Genomic DNA, 15,948 nt, shown 5'->3' on the forward strand with positions numbered 1-15,948 from the left:
AAATGTCAATACTACCCACAACAATCTACACGTTCAATGCAGTCCCAATCAAAATTGCACCAGCATTCTTCTCGAAGCTAGAACAAGCAATCCTAAAATTTGTATGCAACCACAAAAGGCCCCAAATAGCCAGAGTAATTTTGAAGAAGAAGACCAAACCAGGAGGCATCACAATCCCAGACTTTAGCCTCTACTACAAAGCTGTAATCATCATGACAGCAGGGTATTGGCACAAAAACAGACACACAGACCAATGGAATAAAATAGAGACTCCAGAATTGGACCCACAAAAGTATGGCCAACCAATCTTTGACAAAGCAGGAAAGAACATCCAATGTTGTTTGGTCTCTTAAGGGTGGGGACTCAGTTTCCTCTTGCCCTCCTGGCTCTCCCAGACCTGAGCCCACTGACGGTTAGTGTTTCAGATTTTAAGTCCTGCTGGCTGTAAGAACTCATGAGATTTGGCCTTTCTGGGTTTCAAAGCCAAATGTTAGGCGGATTCATCTTCCCCATGGGCTCCCTGGTGTGAGAGTCTGTTTCTCTCCCCTCTTTGCACCCACAGGATCCCTCCCTCCCAGGAACATTCCTGCGTTTGTTTAGCTTCAGACCACGTCTCTTCAACATGGCCTCTTCTCTACGTGTAGCTGTGAAGAGTCTGTTCTGCCAGTCTTGGGTCATTTCTGGGTTATTTACACTGATGTGAGTGTTATCTGGTTGTTTCCATGGGACAAGGTGAGCTTAGGGTCCTCCTACGCCACCTTCTTCCCCAGAAGCTCCCTAATTAATATTTGATTCAGTTCCAAAGTAGAATCCCAACTGGTTTTTATTTAAATGTATTCAAATTATACTGAAGTCCCCAATATTCTGCTTGCATACTAACAGACCAAGAATCTGGGACACAGAATAGAGAAACCAGGAAGAGGTGTGAGTATGTACTATATTACATATAGGCTAACATACACAGTACATACAGGCAAATCAGCTCAGGAGAACAGAGTATGGATATTTTTTTTATAGGTTATTGTTGTGAAACTGGCCATCTATCTATATAAAAATGAATTACAAATAGAGTGTAGACTTAAATGTTTTAAAAATTTTTTTAATGTTTTTATTTATTTTTGAGACAGAGAGAAACAGAGCATGAGCAGGGGAGGGGCAGAGAGAGAGGGAGACACAGAATCTGAAGCAGGCTCCAGGCTCTGAGCTGTCAGCACAGAGCCCGACACGGGGCTCGAACCCACAGACTGTGAGATCATGACCTGAGCTGAAGTTGGATGCTTAACTGACTGAGCCAGCCAGGCGCCCCTAAATGTTTTTTTTTTTTTAAAAAAGGTTTTACAAGAATATTTTTAGGAGGCTAAATGAATTCTCTAGTAGTGAGGTGGAACTTCCATCAGGAGTGGAAACTATATTCAATGAAAGAAATTAGATAGACATGTCAAAATAAGTTTTTATTTAATCTGAAAATTTTGTTATTTCACTCTTTTTGGAGGATGTTTTCGTTGGATGTATCTTTCTTACTTGACAGTTTTATGGCATTCATTGCTTTAAATTTGTCATCTGTTATCTTTTTACCTCCATTATTTCTGATGAGAAGTCATCATATTAAAATTACAGAGCCCCACCTGCTAATATTGCCTAACCCTTTCCTTGGTTTTATTTTCTCCTTAACCCTTATTGCTATCTGACACACTGTATATTTTACTAATTTATCTTATCATCTCTTTTCACAGACTAGAATTGATGGTAGATAAAGGTAGGGATTTTTGTTAGTTTGTTTCATGCTGTATTGTAAGTAACTAGCATATAGTAAGCATTTGATTAATATTTCTTGAATGAAAAATAAAAACAGAATGAGTAGTGTCATCCAGACAATGTTAATTGTTCTGTCCACTGTATTCTCATGGCTCTTAGCTCACGTCTCTGCAGTTGGAATTTTCCTTATTATATAATAGATATCTGGTTCCCCACTAAGCTGCAGTCTCCGTAAGGGCAAATACTATATTTTATTCATCTTTGAATAATTAAGACCTAACAACACAGGGTTTGTGTCATAGAAGATTTTGTTTGTTGGATCAGTTATTGTGCCTGGCTCACCTTGGCTTTCTCTGTGTTGTCCCACAAGACTCCTCATGACTGTAATCCACATGGCTCTTTGAGCTTGTCACTTCTGAAGATGACCCTTTCCAATATGCATTTCATATGCATATCCATGAACCTTGTCTTCATCATAGACTGTGCTTCTGGTCTTTCTCCTGGTCACCTCTAGACTTCCTTGAACCAGTGCCCACTACTTGTTTTCTCGTAGAAAGTATTGTTTTCTTGAAAGTATTTCCTTCCTCATTCATCTTGTTTCTCAGCTTGCTCCTTCTCACTATTGTTTACTGATTTTCTTTTGCACACATCTTAGATACTGAAGTTCCCTAGGATCCTATCCTTGGCCCTGCCTGCTTTGTGCTCTGCATACATTCCCAGAGAATCTCCTCTGCTTTACCCCCAGTCACTAATAGCCACTAAATCGAAGTTCCCGGTCCTGATCTTTCTCAAAAATTTGTGTTTATAATGTCTCCAGATAGTTCACCCTAAATATCACTTAGACCCCTTTAGATTTCAGAGATTTGGCATCTCTGAGAACATGTTCATGTTGCTTTCTTTAAACATTTTTTTTTTTCAACGTTTATTTATTTTTGGGACAGAGAGAGACAGAGCATGAACGGGCGAGGGGCAGAGAGAGAGGGAGACACAGAATCGGAAACAGGCTCCAGGCTCTGAGCCATCAGCCCAGAGCCCGACGCGGGGCTCGAACTCACGGACCGTGAGATCGTGACCTGGTTGAAGTCGGACACTTAACCGACTGCGCCACCCAGGCGCCCCTGTTCATGTTGCTTTCTAAGCCTGCTCCTCTAGTTTTGTCTTGCTCAATGTCAGGCACATAGACTGTGTCTTCTAAGCTTGAAATGTCAGCGTCCTCAATTTCCCATCTCCTTGATTGTCCAATTTTGTCAGTTCCCTTTTAAATGTCCCTCTGAATTATTTCTGCTCCTCTCAATCCTAGAGTAGCTATCTCAAGCCCAGACGTCACTAGCGCATGCCTGCTTGTTGAAACAGCCTCCTTTCTGTTATCTCTGATACCAGTTCTCCCTCTGTGTTCAATTCCATCATCTCTAAAACTGCCATCAGCAGTATCTTTAAAAAAAAAAATCTAAATAACTACCCAACCACTGTGGACAGGGCAGAGGAGAAATAAGACCAAAACTTATTGTGGCATTTCTCTGCTTAAGACATGCACTGGTTTCTTAGCACATATAGGCTAAGACTGAAATTCTTTGCCTGGTGTTTTAATTAGATTCTTCCTTTTATATGGAAGAGAGATCACTCAAGCTTTCCCAAGTAATGGGCTATACTGAACAAATACATACTGGGGGAGGATGGAGACTCATGGAAAGTGAAGAACAAGACTGTGGTCAGAGAGTGCCCATCCTGCCCCTGTCTTTAGGGCCATCTGCAGCTGGAACCTGGCCCTCTTTCTAGGGCAGTGGTTCTTAAACATTAGCTGCATCAGAGTCACCTCCAGCACCTGTTAAAGCAGATTTCTAGGCCCCAGCCCCAGAGTATCTGATTCAGTAGATGCCCAGATTTTAATTGATGCCCCAAATTTGTATTTCTAACAATTTCCCAGGTAATACTGGTGCTGCAGGTCTAGGTACCACACTTTGAGAACCTTTATCCTTTAAGGCACATATCATATCATCTGGAAAGTCTTCTTTGATGATATCAGTCAGAATTAGTTTTCTCTCGAGGTGCCTGGATGGCTCAGTCAGTTTGGTGTCTGACTTCGGCTCAGGTCATGATCCAGTTAAGCGTCTGGCTTCTGCTCAGGTCATGATCTTACAGTTGGTGAGTTTGAGCCCCACATTGCGCTCTGCACTGACAGCATGGAGCCTGCTTCGGATCCTCTGTTCCCTCCCTCACTTGTTCCCTCTCTCTCTCTCTCTCTCTCTCTGTCTCTCAAAAATAAATAAACATTAAAAAAAAGAATTAGTTTTCTATGTTTCAGGTTTCTGCATGTTATGTTAGAACCGTGGTTCTCAAACTTCAGCCTTCATCAGAATCACTTAGAGGGACTATTAAAACACAGGTTGATAGTCTTACTCCCAGAGTTTCTGAATCATTAAGTCTGGGTTATGACCTCCAAAACTTGCATTTCTGACAAGTTTCAAGGGGATGCCCATATTTGGAAAAACCATGGTATTAGAATAACTTGCTTAACCACCTCTCTTCTGTGCAGAACTCAGATTTTTTTGTGTTAGTACCTTTACATTGTGCTTCTGGCCACTTGTTGCAATATCTGAACACAAGTGCCAGCCATACATGTGTGCTGAATAAACTTAATTCACCAGAGCCTGAATTCTGGAATGTTCTTTGATAACACATCCTTAGAACTCCTCCTTCTCCTCACCTCTTTGCTTTCTGAGGAAGCTTTGAAATTGCTTATGTCCTGTATTTTAGCTTTTCTATTTCTTCCTATTCTGTGTCACTGGTTTTCAGCCTTCCAGTGCCTCCTGGGCCAGTTAGGGCCCTTTACACATTTTATCTCCTGTTCTCATGTTCCTCAGTCCACTTGGCGGCCTCCTTCCTCATCCACTCCCAGCTGTCCTCAGAGTTACCCATCTGCTCCCACTACCAGGCTGCCAAGAGCTGAGGAGAAAGTCCCATGGTGCCAGTCACTCCTGTGCAGAATCACCAGCTTAACTGAGTGGGACTCTCAGGGCAGATCTGTGTTCCTTCAGTCTGGTCCTGGTTGAATTTCTGCAGCTCCCACCTTTCCCCGTGCTCCCAACACAACCATTACACCTCGCCTTCCGGCAGATGTCCTCCAGCCTCATGAAGGAGGTGAGGAGTGATGTCCTTCCACCTTCTTCCCTAGCACACTGCAAGTGCTTTCTTTTTACTCTTGTTCACCACCCACCTCTTCATATCAGGATCCTTGTTGAAACATTTCTCTGTCTGATTCTCTCCCCCACTGATTGTCTCATCTCCTCTCAGAGCCTCGCTTCCCTGTCTGGGTTCATTTCCCTCAGCTGCTGAGCTGAAATGCTCTCTTTTCCTTACATTTGTTAAAAAAAAATCCTTTCTCATGAATATTGTTCCCCCTCTGGGTCTCATGTTACCTGTCTCTTCCTTTTCTTTTGCAAACCTCTCCCAGGTATAGTCCACACTTGCTGCTTTCATGATGCCTCCTTTTCACTCTTTGGCCACTTGAATCTGACCTCTGATCTGGTCCTTCCATTGAAATCTCTCCCTGTGACATCACGGTGATGCCGTGGCTGTCAACCCCGGTGGCTTCTTCTCCCTGGTTAGTCTTACTCGACCTCTTCAATATTTGATGGTGCTAATCCTTCAGACCCTGGGAAACCTCCTCCCCTCCCTGGCTCCCAGGTCTTGTATGTCTCCCTGGAGCCTCTTGCAACTCTGATTATTCGTTGTGCTTCCCCAGCTCCTGACATGGGCATTCATGTCTGTCTTTGATTCTTTCTCAGGATTTCTTTCATTGTTGCCTCTTTCTGAAAAACTTGGACCTGTCTTTTTTTGGATATGTTCACCCAGATTATTCCAGTTACCTAAAATTCAGCATCTCTGAAAATAATCCCTTTTTTTCTACAACATCCTGTGATGCTCCCTCAGTTTGCTACTCTCTGGGTACCCAGGACTGAACCGCAAGATCATCTTAGCCTTCTCCCTATACCACCCCACCTCAAGCAGTTGTTTGCTGTAGCCTGTCAATTTTATTTCACCATTGTCCCCCAGTTTCATCTCCACCTTTATTTAGGGAACATCCACACTCTCTTGCCAAATCTGTTGTCAGTCTGTGGTCTCCGTCCCGCGCATCTGCTTCATCCTTGCCTAGCACTGGTTAGTGAGTTCTGATAATACCATTTTCCATTCAGACATCTCTGATGCTTCTGTAAACCATAAGAATAGAGATAAGGCTCCTTAGACTTTCAGGAGCTTTCCTGATCGTATTTTTGCCTCCTTGCAATCCAGCATTCTAGCCTTCTGTTCCGTGGACCCCTGTGAGCTTTATGTTAGTGGACACCAGACTCTGGCATTTGTAGAAGCAGCTCCCCGCTTGCCAGTTTCTCTTGCTTTGGTCCTGCTGCTCCTTCCTGGATCACCTGCTGAATTTCTGTTTGCCTCAGAAAGCAGTGGTCTCCAGGAAGCTTTCCCTGTTCATAATTAATCCTTGTTCATCTTGTCCCCAGACACGTTGTTTGGGTTTCCTAACTAGTGCCTATTAGTACTCATGTCTTCTTATTTGTTCACCAAAACATGGAGTCCTGCATATGTCAGGTTGGGGGTGACATTTGTCTGTTTGCATGTCTCCTCAACCCGAGTAAATGCCATGTGAGGACAGGAGTCAAGCTCCTAGTATATCTCCCAGCACTTGGGACCTGCTTTGTCTAGGGAAATGAGCAGGAAATGACCCCTGAGTTCAGTCGTACTGAAATGAGAAGCAGCCTGGGTGTACAAGTGAAAAATGTTTTAGCAGAGCGTGGACAAGTGGCATGGCGGAATTACTAAACTGCAGGCGCTTGGAAAGTGTGGGTATATTCAGGAAGCTCCTACTTCAAGGGTTGTTACCCAGCAGTGATAAGCTGCTAACATGAGGAAAACTGTCTCATTCCAGTTGGTACCACAAAAGAAGACATTACTTACATCAATGTGTAGTAAGATGGGTTGGTTGCTACTGACATTTGTTTTTCTCACATATTCCAAATTGTGGCCTGATGGAGCTGTATGCAGCTTATCTTTTGAAACGAAGTTGGAATATTGGTGTGAAGTGTTATGTTTATGGCTAATGAAGTTAAAAAGGTATTGTTCTGTGACACGAGCCTTAGGATTTATGTGGTTCTATCCTTAAAAATGATAATTTATTCATTCTTTACCCCTTACCATTTTTAATTTTAGCTCAGAGAATTACTAATAAATATTGTGCAGTTTCCTAAGACTGGAAGTTCCTATTGCCAAAGTGAGGCGTTCATCTATCAGGGATTTTTCAGTCTGCGGCCTCTGAGCGGGACAAATGGGAGCCTGAGTGGTTTGAGCGTGGAGCATCCAGATCAGTTGCACTTGGGGGGTTTCTAATATCAGGGCTCCTAATAGGATATTTTTGTAAGGAAAAAATGGGGTCATGCTAAAGAGAAATTTAAAGTTTGAAAGCATCACAGCATCAGATGACAACTAGGGCTTCTTTCCATATTTCACTAGCATGCTACACTTTTTACGTCATGGATTTTTATAAGAAGAGTTGATGACAAAAATGCTAACATGCAGGTGGAAGAATGCCCATCTGAAGAGTTTCCATACAAAGTAAAGGTTTTTTATTGATTTCAGTAAACTCAATTATTCAGAACTCCAGATCTGAAGTGATGAAGTAGGAGACAGCTGTGGTTTACAGAATTGAAAATATATCTCAAGGTTAAGGTATCTGGTCTGGGATAGAGGATACTCAGTGCATGACCAACCCCCTTTTATGAGGGTGATATTGCTGCTGATCCTATTAGATGTCGTGAGCACTTCATAAAAGGAGTACTTCCGAGAGCTAAAACTCTAGTGGCCCTGTCTTCTGCTCTCTGTAAGGACACGGCCTGACTCAGTGAAGTGTACCCATGCATTCATTCATGATTAAGAAAGGGAGTCATTGTCCCAGTCTTCAACTTGTCCATGCACTGACCCTGCCTTTCCTTGACTTGTGACTTGTGTTCCGCTTAGCTCTTTTACTTTGTCACCCCGCTAGACTTGTTTTTCTCAGCAGTTGACTCTCCTATTCCACTTTCCCAAGTTGAATCCTCTGCCAACACTGCCCTCCCTGGACCATCCTTTCTGGAGCTGACCCCCACTGTGAATCATCTGCTGGCAGCTCTGGCTGGACCCAGTGTGGTTATTCTCATCCACCCATTCTTGCTGATGGTTCCGATAGGCTTGGCCCTGGGGTCGCAGGCAAGAAAAATGATTATGGTCAGTGGAGGAGGACACTGGTTCATGGCTGTGGTTAAAAAAAAGGGGAGGGGGCACGCTGTCAAAGTATGACAAATAACACAGTCACTTCTACCCCTGTGAAGTTTTTTCAGGCTTTTTTTCTATATTCTTTGCCTTCAATTTCCAGTCTTTGCTCTTGCTAATTCTGATGAAGAAGCCAACAAACCTCAAGGTGTACGTAGAAGAACAAAGCAAAATTTAGTGAGGTGGTAAAGTATAAATGTGTCATCTTGGCACGCACAAATTACTGCTTTTAATGAAGCAAGTGCTGTGGGTTTTGGCTTTCTGCAAATTTGGCTGAGGCCATGTAAACCAAACAGCATGGATATGCAGATAAGGAGAGGGAATCTTCTTTGCTTGGTAAGAAAGTATATGTGCTGCACGTGCGCGCATGCGTACGCGCGCGCGCGCGCACACACACACACACACACACACACACACACACACACACTGCCTAGTACTGCTCAGAGAAAGAGAGATGGCCCTGCTTATTTCCACAGAAGGGAAAGTGTTGTGTTTATTTTTAAGAGCCAAATGCATCCCCTTGTTTGGAGGATGGCTCTGCCGTGGTGTCTTGGGGACCCTGTACATACCCAGTTGGCCAGGTAGACGAGGCTTACCTGCAGGTGATCTCAGTCTGAGAGTGCTCTCTGATCCTTCTGGCCCATGAGAACACCAGAGGCTCTCAAGGTGCTGCTTGGAGGAGGCCACCCCCAGGAGGCCATAGTGATAGTTTCTTGTTCCTCCCAGGTTCCCATGAGGCTTGAGTCCTTTTGTGTCACCTCCCCCCAGGGTAGAGCTGCTGATTGTACAAGTGCACAAGGGCAGCATGAAATGGGCTCTCCAGGAACAGGGTATGTGAGCACCCATGCTGCAGTATCTGGACCCTTTGTCTCAGTGTCACCCTGTGCAAGGGACATGGGAGCTGGGTCCTATAATTGCTTTTCCTTTTTGCTGTCAATATAAGTAATAAACTGAAGATTTAAAAAGTGCTTGGTACTTTACTGGCTGAATCTGTCAGCCCTTGTCTTATACCGCTTGACAAATCTCACTGCCTTAACCCAGCCATCTTCATTTCTTTGTTTTCTTATGTTTTTTTTATTCATATGTAAAAACATACATTCTCATGCTGAAGTGCATATAAACTGTGCTGAAACTGTGCTTAATTTGAGATTTGCAAAAGTTATGTCGTGTGGTCATCATAATTGTAATTTATTTGACCTCTGTTGTTGGATATTTAGATTTTTTCCAACTTTGTACTGTTGTAAGGGCTTTTTAAAAATTCCTTTTGCATTTTTTTAGAATAATGTTAAAGTTGGGATGAGTTGATCATCAAATATTAACACCTTATTTTTGGTTATAAATACAGGTATACCTTGCTGTATTGTGCTTTACAGATACTGTTTTTTTTTTTTTTTTTTACACATAAGGTTTGTGGCAACCATGTATCAAGCAAGTCTTTTGGTGCTATTTTTCCGACAGCATTTGCTGACTTCGTGTCTTTGTGTCACATTTTGGTAATTCTCACAATATTTTCACTTTTTCATTATTATTATATTTGTACTGTTGTAACTGTTTTGGGGCACCGTGAACTGCACCCGTATAACATGGTGAACTTAATGGATAGATGTTGTGTGTGCTCTAACTGCTCCACTTACCAGCTGTTACCCTCTCTTTCTCTCTTCGGGCCTCCCTATTCCCTGAGACACAACAGGGATTAAAATCAGACCAGTTAATAACCCTACTGCCACCCCTAAGCATTCAAATGAAAGGAAGAGTCAATCAATGTAGTGAACTTAATTGTCTTATTTTAAGAAACTGCCACAGCCACTGCAACCTTCAGCAACCACCACTCTGATCACTCAGTAGCCACAACATCGAGGCAAGACCCTCTACCAACAAAAAGATTATGACTCACTGGAAGGTCAGATGACAGCAGTTTTTAATCAATAACATATTTTCAAATTAGATTATGTAATATTGTTTTTTAGGACATAATGCTATTGCACACTAGTAGACTACAGTATAGTATAAACATAACTTATGTATACACTGGGAAACCAAAACGTTCATTTGACTGCTGTATTGCAATATTTCCTTTATTACGGTGGTCTGGAACTGAACGTACAATATCTCCCAGGTATGCTTGTATGTATTGTCAACATGACTTTCAAAAGTTTTAGTCAATTTTACAAAGCCACCATGAATGGGTGAGCTTATTAATTTCCCTGTGGACTTAATTTTATGGTGTTTTTAAATTTAAAAGTTACTTGTTAATAAATTTTTATTTATTTGTTGAGGGAGAGAGAGAGAGAGCAAGCATGGTAGGGGCAGAGGGAGAGGAAGGAAGAGAATATTAAGCAGGCTCCACGCTCAGTGCAGAGTCCAACACGGGGCTAGATCTCACCTCTGTGAGATCATGACCTGAGCTGAAATCAAGAGTAAGACACTTAACCGACTGAGCCACTTAAGTCCCCCAAAAGTTATTAATTTAATAGGCATTTCTGCTGTGTCTTCACTGTGTATACTAAAGTGAAGCAATATTATATAATGGGAGTGCATGGGCTAGAAATTCTGTTTATTATTTTTTTTTTTTTATTTTTTTTTCAACGTTTATTCATTTTTGGGACAGAGAGAGACAGAGCATGAATGGGGGAGGGGCAGAGAGAGAGGGAGACACAGAATCGGAAACAGGCTCCAGGCTCCGAGCATTCAGCCCAGAGCCCGACACGGGGCTCGAACTCACGGACCGCGAGATCGTGACCTGGCTGAAGTCGGACGCTTAACCGACTGCGCCACCCAGGCGCCCCTAGAAATTCTGTTTAAATTCAGATTCTTCCAGATGTGTGACCTCTGTAAGCCTGTTTCGTATAATTATAAAATGAGATTATAAATCTGATATTCAATATTATAAGGAATAAATCTAAACATGTACATTCGCACATATACACTTATGTCATGTACATGTGCATGCACACACACACCCTAATTTGGCATTTGGCATATAATAGGTGTGTATTAAGTGACAGGGAATGTACAATCAAATATATATTGTACATTAGTAATGTTTGGCAGAAGAGTAATAATTGGAACATTTTGCTGTAGCCACTGTGTATAGTGAAAAATAAAATTTAGGATTTACTAACCTGTGCGCATATCTAATACTCTATAAAATGAATGTCGTATCTGTAGTATGTTCAAGAAAGTTACATAAAAAATAAAGAAAATTTGGTGCCTGCAGCAGTGCTGTTTCATAATTGGTTTCTTCTCTCCAGGAAACTGGGAAATGAGTTGGTCACAATAGATACCTTTGAATTCATTTTTAAAGCCAAAAGCATCATGTCAGCAGCCTTTAATTCATTAAGCAAATATTTATGGTCAAGCGTGGTTATAGCCCAGGGACACAGTGATAGATAGGATCAGTGAGATTCTTTCTTTTGAGGAGCTTACCTGCTAATTCTAAGTAAGCAAACTCGTTTCTTTCAGCTGGTGTACGTCGCCTAGAGTCAGTGATGATGCGAGGCCTGCCTGTGGGCCCCCAGGAGCAGACCAACATGGTATTTCTTCATCTCACTGGCAGGCACTGTGTTGCTGAGTAGTTCTCTTGCTTTACGAAATATTTAATTCATTGAAAGTTGTTATTTTTGATATCATGTTTTCTTTTTCTGATAAAATTTAAAAGGGTTATTATAGACTTATGTGATCATACAAGAAGATCTTAGATGTGATTTACTTCCGGTGAAATGATGATATATAACAATGGGAAATATGATTAAATTGAGAAATTACACACAATCTTTTTAAGAACACAGCTGTTGTAGAAAATGAGGTATCTATATTTGCTTTAGAGACAACACTGCTGTAATTTTTTTTGTAAAGCATATAATTGTAATGTAGTAAAGTGCTTATGTGAAAATAGAGATGTTGAATAATCTTACTAGGGAATCTTCAGGGTTTGTCAAATTGCTTTCTCTATTTAGAAAAATAAAATATCACATATTGTGGTAGAGATGGCAGTAAACTTGTAAGTGCTATAATGGTTGAACAGACTGTAAGCTCCTTGATGGAAATCACACTGTAATGTCCCATTATTTTCAAAAAAAGCAAGAAAATCCATTGATGATGATTCTGTTAGCCTTATTTGATGATTAAAATGCTTTTCAAAATTCTCATGCTTTAGTAAGTGTATTTCTTAGCAAGGACATATTAGTGTGTTGTGATTGAGAACTAGTAAATGCTAATGTATATACATACTCTGTGTCTGTTTTTAAATTCTGAATTGATGTATTTTCTTTGTAATCTGAGATTAAATTATTCCCTTTTTGTCAATTATATATATGTATATATCAAAGGATAAATAGTATATATTGTTTATTTTTCATCTACTGGACCAGGGACTGGGTTATATTTCTGTTTTGGCAGACAGCACACTTGTTACATAATGGAAGGCTCATCAAATATTTTTTAAGTGATTAAAAGTCTACATGAATTCTTCCTATGCAACTTGACGGATTTTTATGTTTGTTATTCCATCAGGGTGCTTTATTGTCTTGAGAGGTTTGAAATGTTTGACTTAGAGGTGCATCTTACCACCTGTCACTACCTGTGCTCATGCAGTTCTGACCTTTTACCATCTGTACCTTCTTCAGGAACATTTTACGGCAAGATAAATGTTAAAGCTTACATAGCATTTTTGACCACTCTTTTCCAGGATGTGTGCATATGAGTGTGTGTTTGTGTGTGCGGGTGTGCATGTGTGTGTATGTGCATGGTAATAATATTTGCAGAGAATTTTAAAACAGTAGAAGGCAACAAACAAGGAAAAATATTTATGTTAATCTCACTGCCCACATATAGCCACTATGAATATTTTGCTGTTTCTTTTCAATTGCTTTCCTATGCATGTGTGTTTGTGTGTGTGTACAAATATCTATGCATAGTGCCTAGCACAAAGAAGGTGCTTTATAAATATGTTGAATAAATGAATGTCTTAATATATGTCATTATTTATATTTTAAAATTTAGGATAATATAATTAATATGTTTTATGGCTTATGGCCTGACTTTGGTTTTTACTTAACCTAGAGAATTCTAAAGACATTTTGTTACTTAAAAAATATACTTTTTGGGGCGCCTGGGTGGCGCAGTCGGTTAAGCGTCCGACTTCAGCCAGGTCACGATCTCGCGGTCCGTGAGTTCGAGCCCCGCGTCGGGCTCTGGGCTGATGGCTCGGAGCCTGGAGCCTGTTTCCGATTCTGTGTCTCCCTCTCTCTCTGCCCCTCCCCCGTTCATGCTCTGTCTCTCTCTGTCCCAAAAATAAATAAACGTTGAAAAAAAATATATACTTTTTGACAACTTCATAATCATATGTAGGTCATGTGCATATGTATATATGTATATGTATTATAATCTATTTAACCCTTCTCCCATATTAATACTATTTTGTGTTTTTGCTGTAATAATGTTGTGATGTATATTTACTATCAACTGTTATCATGACTCCTTCCTTAGCTTGTTAATCCTAGAGGGAGAATGACTGGGACATAGAATATAAACTTAAAACAATTATCAATCCTTTTCAGCAGATTTTTATTATTTAAAAATATATTTTTATTGAATTACATTGGATAGCTATTGATCTAGAAAATTTGGAAAGCAGAGAAGCGAAGTGCAGAATAAATTGGGAAGAAGCTGTAATCCTGGCAGCTGAAGATGACTTCATTTATGATTTTGATTTACATAATTTTAGTCTTATTTCCATTACATACTTTACCAAAAAGGATCATTTCATTTTCTGAACTGCTGTTTATTTCCCCCCACTAGTAGTGTATCATTAACATAGTCTTTCTCTGCCATTAATCTTCTATAATATTATAGCTTATTGTTAAAATGACATGTCTGCACAATGCATTTAATTAGCCCTCTCTTGGTGGACCTTTGGTTTGTTTCCAATGTTTCATTATTATGAGGAGTCCTAGTATAAAAAAACCTTGTGTTTGCCCCTTGGGCATATTTGCTGTAATCGTATTAAGACAGATTCCTGGAAGCAGAATTGCTGGTTCAAGACATACAAATAATTTTTAAGGCGTTTGGCATATATTTCCACCTTGCCTTCCAACAGGTAGTGCCTATCGATCTTCACCCCACAAAGAGGTGTGAAAATGAAAGGAGATTATAAAGATATTTTCAGGGCATTCACCTTAAAATGGACCAAATCATGCTGTAGAAAACCTGTAGCTGTTGACTCTTCTTTGAGAAGAGTAATAGGCTACCCATTTTACGTGCTTATCAGTGGTTTTATTGAGGGTGAGATACATTCACAGGCCTGCTCTAAAACAGGAAAAGCTGGGGCGCCTGGGTGTCTCGATGGGTTAAGCGTCCGACTTCTGCTCAGGTCACAATCTCACGGTCCGTGAGTTTGAGCCCTGCGTCGGGCTCTGTGCTGACAGCTCGGAGCCTGGACCCTGTTTCAGATTCTGTGTCTCCCTCTCTCTCTGCCCCTCCCCTGTTCATGCTCTGCCTCTCTCTGTCTCAAAAATAAAATAAACGTTAAAAAAAAAATAAAAAAAAAAAAAACAAGAGAAGCTGTAGGTGGACTGTTAGATGATTTTACTAAATGCTCACAGAAAGTAAGAGATACAGGTTTTATTTATGTATTTGTTTATTTAACTAATCAGCCTGCTTGTTGGGTTTATCTTCAATTAAATATTATTCTTTTGTCACTAATTGTTTCAAGAAAAGTCACTGTGTTTTCTTTTCCAGTCCCCTCAGTGGCTGCACAGGAAGCTTGGTCTTGGGAGCAGTACTTGACAGAACAGAAGGCTATAGCGGCACCCGTGGAACTGTTTTCCAAGGTGAACCACTAACTGTTGTACATTTTTGTAAGGAGTGAACACTTAAGAGAATTAATTAAAAGGAAATCATTTGCCCAGATAGAATACCCACTTACTTGATTGTAGGTCTTGCTGGAAAATAACATAAAACCCATCGAAGCCTTTGTAATTCAGAATGTGTGCTCTGGGGCTGGACTACCTGGGTTTGAAAGTCAGTGCTACCATCTCCCTGCTCTGTGACCTTGGGCAAGTCACTCAGTTTCTCTGTGCTTCAGGATCTTCACTTGTAAAGTGGGGGAAACTACCATACCTACCTCCCTGGGTTGTTGGAAGACTCAGTGAGTTGTACACCTAACGGGCATTGGAAGCCACATGCACATACTAAATAGCAGGTACTAGTCTTTCTTTGTATTAGCACATGCCCGCCCAAGGATCAGGTTTGAGGAATCCATTTTAATGTGGTGCATGAAAGTGGTGGATCAGGCAGCATGTTGGAGGAGATGGTGAAACCCCTTAATCATGTTCTACCTGACTCTGACAATGCCCAGAGTAGCCTGCGTGGGCTTGCTTGACCAAGCAGCTGTTGGCATGGAGGCTGGTGGCTTCAGGCGATCATCTTTACCCATGGTACCAAATCTTCTGCTACCCTTTCTATTCTTGGTGTGTGCTTTCAGTATTTGAGGGGAATTTATAGAAAAATTCCATCAGATTTGCATCATTACATTGCATTTTAACCTGCAGCGAGATGCTAACACTTTTTATTTGCTTTACTTTTCATGACATTCCTTGAGTTATATCTAGTACTTTTCATTATGAAAAAGGGCTAGGGATTTTAATCCTGACTACAGCATTAGAATGGGGGAGAAGAAGAAGTGAAGCAAATAGGGAAAGAGAAACCAAGTGCTGGCAGGTCACGTTTGCAAAATACTAAATATTTAGTACTTGAGCCAGTCTTCACATCAGATGCCTTTATCGATCTTTGGAGAACCCAGATGCATGGGTATTCCTGAGACCTACTGAATTAGGCCCTCAGGGGCGTGTGGCATGGCACACTGTAGCTTGAGAACCTCCTCAG

The 15,948-nt window shown here is 41.0% G+C and overlaps 1 protein-coding gene across 3 annotated transcripts in view; it reads left to right on the forward strand.

Moving 5' to 3' along the window:
* The window catches only part of L3MBTL4 (L3MBTL histone methyl-lysine binding protein 4), a 449,596-nt gene that overhangs the window by 131,744 nt on the left and 301,904 nt on the right, over nucleotides 1–15,948 (forward strand). For all 3 annotated transcript variants that reach the window (XM_086682502.1, XM_086682503.1, XM_086682504.1), the window contains exon 5: nucleotides 14,803–14,894. In XM_086682502.1, coding sequence (XP_086538628.1) covers nucleotides 14,803–14,894 — 92 coding nt within the window. The remainder of the gene's footprint in view (nucleotides 1–14,802; nucleotides 14,895–15,948) is intronic.

Source organism: Puma concolor, chromosome D3 (genome assembly GCF_028749965.1).
Source record: "Puma concolor isolate L17-30 chromosome D3, mPumCon1.1.hap2, whole genome shotgun sequence".
NCBI classification, from domain to species: domain Eukaryota; kingdom Metazoa; phylum Chordata; class Mammalia; order Carnivora; family Felidae; genus Puma; species Puma concolor.